Source organism: Larimichthys crocea, chromosome X (assembly GCF_000972845.2).
Source record: "Larimichthys crocea isolate SSNF chromosome X, L_crocea_2.0, whole genome shotgun sequence".
Lineage (NCBI taxonomy): Eukaryota > Metazoa > Chordata > Actinopteri > Sciaenidae > Larimichthys > Larimichthys crocea.
In genome coordinates this window covers 35,929,805-35,944,273 of record NC_040020.1, presented here as the reverse complement: position 1 = coordinate 35,944,273, position 14,469 = coordinate 35,929,805, and the positions used below count along the sequence as shown (strand labels likewise).

Below are 14,469 nucleotides of genomic sequence, written 5' to 3'. Positions count from 1 at the left end.
GACTCTCCTTTAGTTAGGATAGATCATAGACATATATACATAGACTCTCCTTTAGTTAGGATAGATCATAGACATATACATAGATGCCTCATTGAGCAGGTTGGTCCGTTGCTGCGATACGTTACGTCCACCATATTGGATGTGGCAGATCTGCCCGTAAACTAATACAAGCAGGGCCGGTTTTAGCTGTGGGCAATGTGGGCGACCGTGCAGGGCGCAGTCTCCGTGAGGGCTTTAAGTTAATGCCTCTTATACACTCATTCACACACACACACTAATATATCTGGGAAACAAAGCTCTACTTTGCCACATCCAAAATGGCGGCCGCCACCGGAAGTAAACAAAACCGCGTTAATTGCGTTAATTTTTTTTTAACGCGTTAATTCTTTAAAATTAATCGACAAAATTAACGCATTAATTTTGACAGCACTAATATATTTCTATACTATTAAGTACATTTTCTTCATTGAGCCCACTCTCATTGAATGTGTTAAGCCTAGTACTACTCAGTGCTATTCCAAGGTTCAAGGTTCAAGGAATTTTTATTATCCCCGTGGGGCAATTTGTTGTGCAGCAGCAGGATGTAACATAAATAGCATAACACATACTGTATACAAACAAAGGTAACAGCAATCATTAAAATACACAATAAATACATACTACATCTCACATTGAGTTATTAAAAAAGCCTATAGCAGCAGGAACAAAAGAGTTTTTGTGTCTACGGAATCTACGGCCAGACGGCAACAACATGAAGCAGCCATTCAGGAGGTCAGCCAGCACTGACTGTGCCCTCCTAACGGTCCTAGTCTCATATAAAGTATTTAAATCAGTCAGAAGGCTGTGGGCAATTTTGCCACACACCATAACTATGTACTGCAACCTGTTTATGTTTTTAAGAGTGAGGGACCCAAACCAGCTTGTGAAAGCAAAGGAAAGAATGGTTTCAATAAAACAACAGTAAAACATCCTCATAAAACTCATAAAATTGCATAGTTTCCAATAAAAAAACATGCACTGATGAGATTTTTTACAGACAGCGTCAACTTGTGGCTCGAAGGTGAATTCACTCAATGTTATTCCTTACAACGACAAAGCAAAACTTTCTGAAAACTACTGCATCTCTCTAAACCTCAGTCTCATAAGTGCTTCACATATATGTGATTGGGTTTATTTTGAACCTTATATCTGTTTTTAATATCAAACATTCATCTCCTGTAAAGTTTAAGGGGTAAAAAGATCTTATTCTGGCACAGGCTTGGACAATGAGGGTGCCATAGATGACTGCAATTATCTTAAGCTAGAGGAATACAGAAAGATGATTGCTACTTAATTCTCTTTATTGCATGGGAATATAATGAGACTACTATTATAGGCTGAAACAGGCCTGACTCTTTTATCTTCCTACATTTTGTCTCCATGCAGCAGCTAAATGAAACACAAGCTGCAGCCTCTACATCTGTTCTGCTTCAATGGTGGGAGAGTCTGAGTGAAAAGCATCCCAGGTTTATCCTGATACCTGACAGTGACAGACAACCAGACAATAAAAAGCCAGACAGTAGGGAGCTCGGTTCAGGTGACCATTGGCCACCATCATTTAATGGGCCAGAGTGGTAGCCAACTACTTTTTATATCAAGTGTTAGAGTTAGAGCATTAACTTTGCATGAGTGTGACATTATAAACACTATAGATAGATAGATAGATAGATAGATAGATAGATAGATAGATAGATAGATAGATAGATAGATAGATAGATAGATAGATAGATAGATAGATAGATTATTTATTTGTCTATAAGTGGACAAATAAATAATAGCAAATAAATAAATAGATAAATAAAAGAGAAAATGTTGTAACATTAAAATACATAAACAGAAAAATATTTTTAAATGGTTGAAGTAAAAGCCAAATCAAAAAGATAAGTCTTAAGTTTGCTCTTAACAATATGAACATTCTGTGATGCCCTCAGGTCTTCAGGTCGTTCCACAGATGTGGATCACAGTGAGAAAGTGACGCCTCACCGTGGGCTGTCGTTCTGACTTTTGGTATTATTAAAAGGGCACTCCTGAGGGTCCTCAAGGGTTCATAGGGTAAAAGTAAATCAGATAAATGGGCTGGACTAAGACCATTAAGAGATTTATAAGCCAGTAAAAGAATCTTAAAGTAAATTCTGAATCGCACAGGCAGCCAATGCAGAGACTTTAAAATGGGTGTAATGTGTGCTCTCTTTCTGGTCTTCGTCAACAGACGAGCAGCTGAATTTTGTAGTAACTGTAGTTGATCAGATTTTTTGTTAGGTAGACCAGAAAGTAGAGTGTTACAATAGTCAATTCTACAAGTAATAAAAGCATGCATTAATGTCGCTATATGTCGGCTATATTTTGGCAATGTTCTTAAGATAATAAAAGGCAGTTTTAGGAATATTTTTAATATGGGGGTCAAAGCTAAGATCCCTATCAATAACTCCCAGGTTTTTAACTTGGTGACAAGGGTTTAAATTCAGTGCTTGGATTTTCATAGTTTCAGTACCGATAATTAAAACTGAAGTTTTGTCCTGATTGAGCTGTAAAAAATTCTCTGCCATCCATAGTTTTATGTCTAAAATGCAGTTAAAAAGGTCATCTATTGGCTATTGAATGATCTATTGTATCAAAGGCTGCAGTTAAATCAGGTAACACTAAGATACAGTGTTTTTTCATATCCATATTGCATCTGAGATCATTTACAAGCTTTTCTAGTGCTATCTCAGTGCTCAGTGCAGATTGAAACTTTTCAAAAATGTTATTGGAGTTCATAAAATCATTTAACTTATTAAAAACAAGCTTCTCTGTAATTACTAATAACTGAAGAATCGAGATTGTTTCTCTTCAGAAGAAGATCAACTATGGCGGTCTTTAGGCTAGTAGGAAAAGTGCGCATCTGAAGAGAATAATTCAATAATTCATAAATAATTCATAATAATCTAAATACATGTTGAAATTACAAAATACATGTTGAAATTTTTAGCTGGGACATAGCATAACCAAGCATTTCAGTATCAACCAGGACACATTTCTCCAGTGTTTCCTCACATAAAAGCAAAGCTATGAAAGTAGATTAGTGCCATATATCTGAAGAAGAGCAGACTATGATTTGCACTTGTAAAACCCGTAATTCGCAACTTGTGAATGCGCATCTCGCAACTTGTGAACGCGCATCTCAGAGTTTGTAAGTGTAACTTCAGATCCACACATCTGCAAAAAGCAAACTGCAAGCATATTTCACAACTTGTGAAAGCGCATCTTCGAATTTGCACTTGTAACTTCAGATCTGCAAAGCTGCACAACATGATTTGCTCGCTCAGTTGCGTCATCCTTCTCACGTGATTTTTGGCACGATTCACTCGGATGGATTTGAAGGAAACGATTTGCGCGCAGAGACCAGGAATGCCTGTTCTACCACTCTTGTCCAAGAGGTGGCAGTGTGGTTATTGGATAATATATCAATAAACGGCTCAGTGGTGGTGGTGGGTGGCTGGCCATAGACATATATACATAGACGCCGCATTGAGCGGGTTGGTCGTTGGTCGCGATACGTAAACGGCGCCGCCGTATTGGTTCGGGCAGATCTGCCCGTAAACTAATACAAGGAAATGGACTGAACTTCATAAAGCGCCTTTCTACAAAGTTCTTTAAGTTAATGTCTCTTATACACCCATTCACACACACACTGATATATCTGGGAAACAAACAGGCACCAAAAAACAACGTATGTAACTTTTAAAGTGATGATTATAAATGTTTACTCCTTATGTAAGCACCAAACCAACGTATGTATTTTTCCAATGCTGAGTGTTTACAGCTACTAATGTGTGTAACACTGTTACTGTGATGATAAATATTGAAATATTTATATATAACATTTAATCTGTGTCTATAATAACCACATCCTGAAATGTAGATGTGACATGAGGGTTTTCTGAATAAAGAGCACACACACACACACACGGCAGCGCCGTTTACGTATCGCGACCAACGACCAACCCGCTCAATGCGGCGTCTATGTATATATGTCTATGGCCAGCCACCCACCACCACCACTGAGCCGTTTATTGATATATTATCCAATAACCACACTGCCACCTCTTGGACAAGAGTGGTAGAACAGGCATTCCTGGTCTCTGCGCGCAAATCGTTTCCTTCAAATCCATCCGAGTGAATCGTGCCAAAAATCACGTGAGAAGGATGACGCAACTGAGCGAGCAAATAGGAACCTGCGCATGCAAATCATGTTGTGCAGCTTTGCAGATCTGAAGTTACAAGTGCAAATTCGAAGATGCGCTTTCACAAGTTGTGAAATATGCTTGCAGTTTGCTTTTTGCAGATGTGTGGATCTGAAGTTACACTTACAAACTCTGAGATGCGCGTTCACAAGTTGCGAGATGCGCATTCACAAGTTGCGAATTACGGGTTTTACAAGTGCAAATCATAGTCTGCTCTTCTTCAGATATATGGCACTAATCTACTTTCATACAAAGCTTCTTGGGTGTTTTTATTCGTAAGATGAAATTGACATAAATCCAATCTAATGGTGTCTATTTTTTTTCTGAAGTGGACTGCAAATTCCTAACATCTGATGTTCGTAGACAAAGTGCTCTGCTTCATTTAAAAAAACAGAATTGGTTAAACGATCATTAGTTGAAAAAATTATTTTTGGGTTATTGTGGTTGTCGGATATCAATTTTGAAAAGTGTACCTGTCTTGCGTGTTTAATTTCCTTGTTGTAGATGGTCAGTTGTTCTAGCAGTATTTCATAGTTTATCATCAGTTTGTTCTTTCTCCAATTTCTTTCTGCTTTTCGACAATTTCTCTAATCACTTTGTTAGCCTTAGTATATTGTTAAAACTTTCTACAATAAAATCACAAGAGGAAGGTAAAATTTGCGTGAGCGTCACGTATTTGGTCCGTCCTGCATGCAACTTCAAACCTCACCGGGAACGTTTCAGAAGCGAACACCAGACTTTGTTTACTTTCTCAGATTTGGACATTTTCCCGGTGTATGTTCTTCTAAACATGCTTCTACATGTGTAAATATGTTACATAGTTAATAAGTTTCGCGACCAGCAGTTTACACAGGGTATTTTATTTTGAAAATCCACTGGATTCTCTTTGCTTTTTCTGTGTCTGGCTTCCGCCTGCTCGAGGTGGTCTGTGCAAACTAACGCGTGCTACTCGCGTCAAGCATCAGAAATAGAACAGACGCTTAATTCATGCGTAGTCGAGCGTCTAGACACTTCTGGGACACGTCTGAAACGGACCACGACGGAGCCGGTGGGGTTTGATACATTGACTAGAATGGGCGCATATTACTCGTGATAATGCAACGATCACGAAACGCACTGTGGACCGGTGGATTTTGGGGGTAAGAACCTGTTGGTGGACACTGGCAGTAAAGCTGAAAAAGGAAGTCTTTTAGGCTTGGTTGGCCCATGGGTTTCCTGAGGCAGCAGATGGGTACTGGGAGGCTAGAAGGTCTGCGGCTTCAGTAGTCACAAAGGGGAAAACACTGATGTGGAAGTTCGGGGAGGCCATTTAGAAGGAATTTCGGCTGGTCTCAAGGAAGTTCTGGCAAACTATCCAATGACTTAGGAAGGGGAAGCAGGGCTTGGCCCAGGCTGTGTATAGCTGGGGTGGTGAACTGCTGACCCTGACTGGGGATATTGTTGGGCAGTGGAAGGAGCACTTTGAGGAACTCCTGAATCCAACCAACATCTCCTCTGTGGAGGAGGCACAGTCTAAAGACTCAGGGAAGCCTCACCCATATCTCTGGCAGAGGTCACCAAGGCTGTCTCCTATCCTGTTCGTGATATTCATGGACCAGATCGCAAGGCACAGCTAGGGTGAGGAGGGTGTCCGGTTTGGCAACCTCCAGTAGCATAGAGATTTTCTTCAGAACAGCACAAACCAAAAGTGACATGTTTTATCATGTGTTTATTCTTTCTGCTCATTTTAGTCTATATTTTTGTCAGAAACAGAAATTTTCTCAGAAAAGAAAAAAGACATACACAATTCATGGTGAATTGTGGTCGTCCCTCCAGTAGAATCAAAGCCAAGGTACATTAAAGGCCTTCTGGTAGCACCTTGCTAATGCACAGCATTCATTTGTTGGCAAGAAACTACTCTTTTTGATCTTTCAGTAGTTATATGCTACTGAAATGCTAAGTGATATCATCTCAGTTGCACTGGCTGTTAAACTAAGCTGCTGTTATGTTTGCTTGAAAACATTAGAAATAACATGCATGTGCATCTCCCGCTGTCTGTAAGTTAGGCTGTAAAAAATACATTTTTGATAAATACATTAAAGGGTGGCTAGTTTAAGTTATCACTTTAGTAAAAGTACTCTTAACTGGAATCAAATCTGATTGTTCTGGAAAAGCACATAGAGAGTTGCAACAATAGTTATTGAAAAGAGAAAAGCAGGGAAATCAGTGTGCTATAACACTGATGTTTGAGCAGACAGATGGCCCAACTAATCACCCTTATGTTTAACATTATTAAATAGCACTGATACAACAGAATTTTATGGCTCTTATCGCGAGTAATTGAATGCTATGGGAGTATAATTAATCTAAGTAAATACCACGGTTCTGGGCAATGACGCATTGTTCTCTCTCAGTGAAGGCCTGAATATTGAATTTGTGTAATAAATTATTTAAGTACTTTTATTAAGTAGGTACTACTTACTAAAGAACAGATTTTCAGATTTGCTTTATGTGATGTGGCCTTAACACAACTTAAACCAAACACAAACTAAACAAATTGTATTCTCATATGTTATAAACCAGTAAACCAACTTCAGTGTCACTAAAGACTTGTTGATAGTAAACTCAAAAGTTATTGGGGGGGAGGGGTTAAACATAATGCAGTTTGATAGCACAGATACCCACAGAGTGATATAGTTCAATAATGTGCAGGCAGGGGCGCCGTATAGGGGGGAAAAGTTAGGACAATTCCAAGGGCCCACGACTGACAGGGCCCCCCAAAAAAAGGTAAACACCAATATAAAATTATTAAACCAAATTTGTCAAAATTCCTGGCGGCGCCCCTTGTGTGCAGGTACATAGAAGAATTGTTTCAGCCTGACTGACTGAGCTAGTCCCTTGATGCTATCACAGAAGAGAGAATCATACCACCCTGCTTGAACTCAACGTTCTCATAGATTAAACAGCAGTCAGCACCATCTTTCTCATTATACTTGTCACTCACCTTCTTTTGCTTCTTCGTGTAACTGCCAAAATAGTCCAAAACACTTAATTTAGAATAGTCTAGCTTCACCAACAGCTCATCAGTGTTTTTCCATACTCAAACACACACATTTCATTGTTTTATCAAAGCTGTTAAACGGAGATGCGTTTCTGGCAGATGTGATTTAGCACGTTGTCTGCCTCTTTCTCACTTCCTGTTTTCCTTCTATAGATCCCTGCAATTGCAGCTCTCAAGCTGTTGATCTTGACTCTATGCTGTATTTACCACTCCCTCTGACTCTAAAATAGACCTTTTAATACCAGAGACAGGCAAATTACTATAAGCTGATCCTCTTCAAGAGGAAACAAAGGGCAAAATATGTCCCTATGTACACTAACTGGTTCAACTACCTACTGCTTGTCTAATGACTGAAACCCATGTATACATAGTGTATTTTATGCCACCACACTCAGATCTAGCTGTTTATTTTGTATATATTGCTGACACACACACTATTTATCTAACTGCTGCTTATACTGTACATTCTCTGCATTCTTATACTGTATATATTTTATAACATATTCATTCACTGTATATATTCTATAGCATATTCAATTCATACTTGCACTGTATTTATATATCCTGTTCATATGTACATACTTTTGCACTTTACTACTTTGCACTTCTGGTTAGATGCTAAACTGCATTTCGTTGTCCAAGTACCTGTTACTTGTTCAATGACAATAAAGTTGAATCTAATCTAATCTAATTCCAGACACCAATCTGAGATGTTATTTGGTGAGCATGTGTGTTTTATTGCTTCAAGTGGTTGTAAACACTTTTGAGTAATGATTTCATTCTGAAAGTCCATTTCACAAAGCAATTCATTATAATATATCTTGCAGTTGCAAACAATTTGTTTCATATGGACTCAGATTTAGCATATGCTCTATCAGCCTGGGCACCTCGCTGCATCCAGAGAGGGAATGAGCAAGTCTTGCAACATCTGAGTGGGGCAGATGGCTGCTGGTTAATTTAGCATGAGCCCTGAACCTGCACCACGTTTTTCATGCTCATAAACAGTCTACACAGAGGACCATAGTGCTACACCAGCTCAGGCAAAAGGTCTCAATTAGGTGCGAGACAACTGAGGATTTTCTGTATGGCAAAGGAAATAACTCAACTCAGCACCCCAATTTGTGGCTTATTGGTGAGTTAATGTGGAGGCCAGTGTGACAGATATAGATAAGCTAGTAGTTACTATGAGCTTTCTATGAGAGTGGATTATGGCTTATTAACTTTCCACTGGTGCTTGTAAAGTGAAACTTTATATTCTGGTAAAAGGTGTGTTTCATTCAGACAACACTGGGGAACACAACTTTTGTTGAGTTAGGTCTGACAGCTGTTTTTAACTAATTTTTGGGTGCAGAATCCAAAACTGATCTTAGTTTTATCACGTCAAGTTTTTGAACTATAGAATCCCCATTTTCTTAAAAAATATGAAAAATACTGTACAGATATGTGCTTGTTTGTTGAATCCTCATGAATTTCAAAATCTGCATCACTGCTGTCACTGCGTTCTTCAACATCACTCAGATCTTCTAGAGGAGGTAGTTGTTTGAAAACTGGCACTGGAATTTCAGCTGAATGAGGCATTGGTCTTATAGCTGATGGCAGATTAGGATATTCTATTTTACTTTTATTTTTCTTGTTAAATCCTGATGTTTTCACTAAACAAAAGTAACAGTCAGACAGTAACAGATGCTCTCGCATCATTGCACCAAATACCAAATACCCAATGCCAACTTTTCACATGTTACTTTGGTCCACATCTGTAAACTCTTGACACACTGCTTGCACACTTTGTGAGGGGCCCATGGCTTGTCTTGATCACAGAGTTTTACTTAAAAATATGCAAAATATGCTTGTTTGACAAATGCACTGATGTTTGCCCTCTGACTTGGAATGGTGAAACTAGCACAAATATAGCAAAAGGAGTCAGGGCTGTTTAGGCATTTATGACGAGGAGTAGCAGGAGCAGACCTGATCTGGAACAAAGGAAATATATACCTATGGAAATCAAACACTAAGATGGAATAGTTACAAGCTTTGAAAACTACAAAAACAGCATCAAATCAAATAGAACTTACAACGGTATGCCCATGGTTACAAGGTTAAGAGATAAGCCACATCATTCCTACTATGCTAGCTTTCTGTTTGCAGATATTGATAGTACTGACCTATTGGGAGCTGCACATACCTCTTACCGCACTGTCTCAATGTGACTGTACAAACAATTTGCCACGTAGCTGTAGATGAGTCGTAATCAGCTGGCAAGTCTTACTACAGTGGAATTTTGCTTATTTGAGGGTAAGCTGTGGGAAAAAAACTTGATGTGCTAGAAAAAAACTGACTGCAATTTTGGAATCAGCATGCCAATTTTAGTTTTAATCAGCATAAAAATCAAACTCCTTTCCTATCTTATACGAATCATCCTGTATTAACATTCTGATCTGTAATATTTCCATAGATTTTCACTATATTGATTCTCATAAATTCAGAACAAAGCATGTCCCGTATCAATACAAAATATGTTGTTTGCAACCCTATTATGTACTTTATCTTAAAAAGTTTCCCCCAAGTCTTTAAAATCAGTTGAAGATATAAAACATCAGATAGCATTTTCCTATGCTTGCATCAGCTCCACAACCTGTTACTGTGGTTATACACAATTCCATCGTAACCCAAAGAAATGAAGCTGCAGAGCACATTCTTCTTCTTCCTCTCTCTTCTTCTTCTGCATGTTCCTGAGCTTCCTCTTTCTTAAGAGATAAGTCAACCAAAAGAAGCCTCCAATGACTCACCAGTGATGCCCCAGGAAGTAAAAGTGATTGTGGGGGAGCACCACAAAGGTTTTAAGGCTGACAGTACTTCATCATTCATGCAGGGCAGTGCTATGAGGGAAGAGCTGCAGGTTGCTGGAAGTGATACCAGGGCCCCTGTATAATCTTTCACCCTTTCAAAAATTGTTTGAGAAGCAAGCTGTCAAAGGTCCACTGCAAAGCGGACCCTCGCTGCCTTTGGCAGAACTTTAATGTCAGCTCATGACTGTGTCTGGGGACAACACAAAATTAAAATCTCAGTCCTGGTGGTAGCCAACTGACAGAGTGGTTATTGTACAGCTTATCAGGAGGAAAGTGAAAGGGAAAGATTTGCTTCTCTCTCCCTCTCTCTAGGGAATATTTCACTCCATCAAAATGTTAAAAGGAAACAGCTGACATCAACTTCTCAGAAGTGAGTTGTTAGTGAAAAGCACATTTTCAACACCACTTGCCACTATCCTGCAAGAAGAAAATAAGTATGCTTTCTAAAATTCAGCAGTTCCTTCTTTGGAGTAACCGATCATTCATGGGAAAATTTTGATTGAAGAGGATATGGAAATGTGATTCAATGAGTGCAGGGTGACATTTATTTTCTCTTGGCCTTTTGCTGTGAGGAATATTTATAGAGGAGTTAACTCAATTGTGAGAGCGAGGCAATGAAGACGGCCATTTTTCATACCACAATAAGATTAGTACAACATGACAGCGATTACACAGAGTGCTCATAATTTGCAGCAACAGGGCACTGACTTGGTACAGCCATAATCACAGGACTGTTGATTAATTTTTTAAAAAAATAGACACTTAAATTTGATTTCAAACAAATCAGACACCTTAAAGTCTCAGTTACTGTTAATGTCCTGAGTTGTGTTGATTCTGGTTCTTCACTCTCATCTTGTATATAAAGACCTCTTTATCTGGGCGAAAAAAAAACTAGCATAGGTGCCTCAAGTACTACCTTTCAGATTGAGCTGTGAAATTTATTTCCCTGAGATTTAAAATGCATGACATTTCATTGTCTGCCTAGTTCTAATTGATTTTTTACACACCACGACCAGCAGCCTATGTCAGCTATTGTAATCTTGAAAACACAGTAAGACTGTAATATATCTGCATGGAGGAGAGTGAAAGTCATACTGTTGTATAATGATGTGAAAATATCAGATGGTTTTTGTTAACATTCCTCACTCTACTACTAACTGTGGATGAAAAGCAGACAGTGTTTTTGAGGTATATTCATATCCAGTATTTGTTTATAATATGTATGTCTGTTTGATTCCAGGTCTGAAACGGAGCTATACCTGTGAAGTCTGCAGCATCACACTGAACTCTGTGGCACAGTACCATGCACATCTGCAGGGCTCAAAGCACCAAAACAAGTGAGTGGATCACACTGCAGATGCAGAGCTAATTTCCACTTTTAACTATTAATGCTGCAGTGTTAAATCCTATTGTTGGCTGTAATGTTGTTCTCTTTGCTTTTATCTGCATCCTTGAAATCCTGTGCTTCTTAAGAAGCCCTTTGCTCTTAGACACAGTTCATTACACATTGTATCATTTTATTATTGTACTGAGAAACAGAAGGGCTCATGTGATTTTTATTTCCCATATTACATCATCCTACAATTTAAAGGAAACATCTCTAAAACCTCCCTTTTACTCTTCAGTGGACTGTCTAAAAAGAAGCTTGTTTAAAAAAAAAACTACACACAGTCAGTTCCCTGCTAGTTATGCAGGTATATTTAACAGGATTAAGTTTTTGAAGATTCAAGCACCATTAAGCAAGTCTACATGTTTTCCCAATGGGATGGGACTGCTGCTAAAGTGAACATTGTATCTATTTTATTCAGTCATTCAATTCAGTTGTATTTATATAGCACCAAATCATATTAGAAGTGATCACAGGACACTGAGCTCTGGGGAGAAGCTAACACGAAGTACTGGGACATGAATGTGTACAGATAAAGAGAGAGTGAAGAAGAGAGGTGCATCATCGGAAGTCCCTCAGCAGTCTAGGTGTGTCCTTCACAGTGTTTTCCGTCAGACTGCAGTCTTGTATGCTTTTTTACTCTTTTATCTTCTTGGACTCCCATTTGCATTGATTACTTGAACTGAAGCAGCTCCAGTAGGAACAGGAGTACTGTAAACTGTGTGGGGCTTTGCGTGGGCCCCGGGCAGTAGGTGTGAAGTGATGGGGCTTACATGGTACATGTCAAATCAAATCAAATCTGATTTTATTTGTATAGCCCAAAGTCACAAAGTACATTTGCCTCAGAGGGCTTTACAATCTGTACAGGGAGTGACACCCTCTTAGACCCTCGGTTCGAGTGAGGAAAAACTTGCCCACAAAAAACCTTTAACAGGGAAAAAAGGTGGAAGAAACCTCAGGAAGAGCCACAGAGGAGGGATCCCTCTCCCAGGACGGACAGACGTGCAATGGATGTCACGTGTACAGGACAAATCAACACAAACATATTGTACAACTACAATGACTGACAAAATGACAATGAATCACAATGAATGATAAAATGACAATGAATCACAATAAATGATAAAATGATTACAGTAGCAGTGGAACCTGTGATAGAGATAGAGAGACACAGATGCACAGCAGCAGCAAATCATTAACTAACTACAAACTGTAATGGAGATATGGTAGCAATAATGACAGTAATAATATATGTAGTGGACGTCATGCAGGACCACAGCAGCAGCCACGATCTATGTCCTGGAATTAATTCCCCCTGTTGGCCAGTTTCTGACTGCACGCTTCCACGGGGATGCTGGCATCAGGAGACGTGACATGCCGTTTAACAACCCTGTGCTTAAGTCACGGATGGCTGCACTGCCCTGTCGGAGCAACTGGGTTTCTATGCAGAACCCATCATATTGTCACAAACCCATCCCCCACCCTAAGCAGGGCAGAGTCCCTGCAGGGAATTCAGGCCACACGTGAGCCCCCAAGTCGCTACCTTCACCTCGAAAAGCCTGATTTCATCCTTATAGCCCACAACAGTGCCTCAGATCTGTTTAGGTCATTTGCCTAATGCCAGTTTACACAGAGAAAATAAAGGCTTCTCTGTTTCAACAGCAGGGTGAGAATAATGTTTGCATGTACAGTATGTGTCCTTATCACTACAGGACTGGAAAAAAACAACACAGCAGCATTTACAGTCTGATTGATCACTAAACAAAAGTATGTTTTAAAAGAGCAAAAGGTCAAAACACATGTGATTAATAATAATAATAATAATAATAATAATAATAAAGAAATAAATAATAATAAATTATCATCATGCATTTAGTCAACTTACAACTGCTGGTTGATCTCTATAATGGTGTGCTATTTTCACTTAGCCAAAGATTTTGTAGAAGAAAAAATTGTCTGTATGATATTAAAAATTAAAAACTTGGAGTGAGGTGTTGAAGAGCCACAGGCACTACTAGCTCAAAACTTATTCATAAATAAATGAATAAAATAAATCTCCAAATTCAAATACTTCAAAGAAAGCATGCATAAAAACACACATGGAAAGGGTAAGAAGACAGAAAAACATCAAAAATCTGGCGAAACAACTCAAACCAATGTAGACTGAGGAGACATGTCAAACAAAGACAGCAGTGAAAAGGATGAACACATGGAGTTTGAAGCAGTTGATGTGATATACTGAGGTTTGAAAGAAGAATAGAAATCCAAATAGAAATAAAGAAAAAAAATATTTAAGAAGAAACCTCAACAAAACAAGGAAGCAGCGAGCCTCACAAGCGACAAGGACTGATGGAGCTGAACAGACAATTGTTGACTACTGTAGTTTTGGTGTTTCTTAATCTATCCTTAATTAACACTTAAGCACTACTAGCAAAAGTTTGAGCCTGAACAAATATTTACAACTTAATTAATTAATGACCCCAAGTAGCCAAAAGGTGCAGTTAATGTAAAATAATGTAAAGAAAACGACACAGGACATAATGTTAAAGCAAGTTTATTATTGATCTTATTATTTGATTATTTTCAGGAAGAAACAAGACAAGTTTGTGGCTTACATAATCACAGTATTGTTTAGATCCATTAGTGTTACTCATTCATAAGCTCAGCTAAGGTGGCTCATCTAGGCTGGTGGACTACAGAACAGTAAACAAATCCCACAAACTGCACGGCTATATGCTCGTTCTTTGCTGAGAAAGGGCAAGAAAGTGATGAGGAAATTGAATTTTGACTCAGGAGGAGAACAAATTAACAGTTCATGACAGGGGTAATAATGAGAAGTGTGATCGATACTCCTCTAACAAGCCAGCTACATGAGTACAACAGCCCTGATGCCTAAACCCTCTGATAAGCTGCTGGCACCCAAAGCAGAAAACT

General features: G+C 38.8%; 1 protein-coding gene across 1 annotated transcript in view; it reads left to right on the top strand.

Moving 5' to 3' along the window:
• The window catches only part of zmat4a (zinc finger, matrin-type 4a), a 108,155-nt gene that overhangs the window by 79,628 nt on the left and 14,058 nt on the right, over positions 1-14,469 (top strand). The window contains exon 5 of the mRNA XM_027282929.1: positions 11,389-11,485. Within this exon, the coding sequence (XP_027138730.1) occupies positions 11,389-11,485 (97 nt within the window). The remainder of the gene's footprint in view (positions 1-11,388; positions 11,486-14,469) is intronic.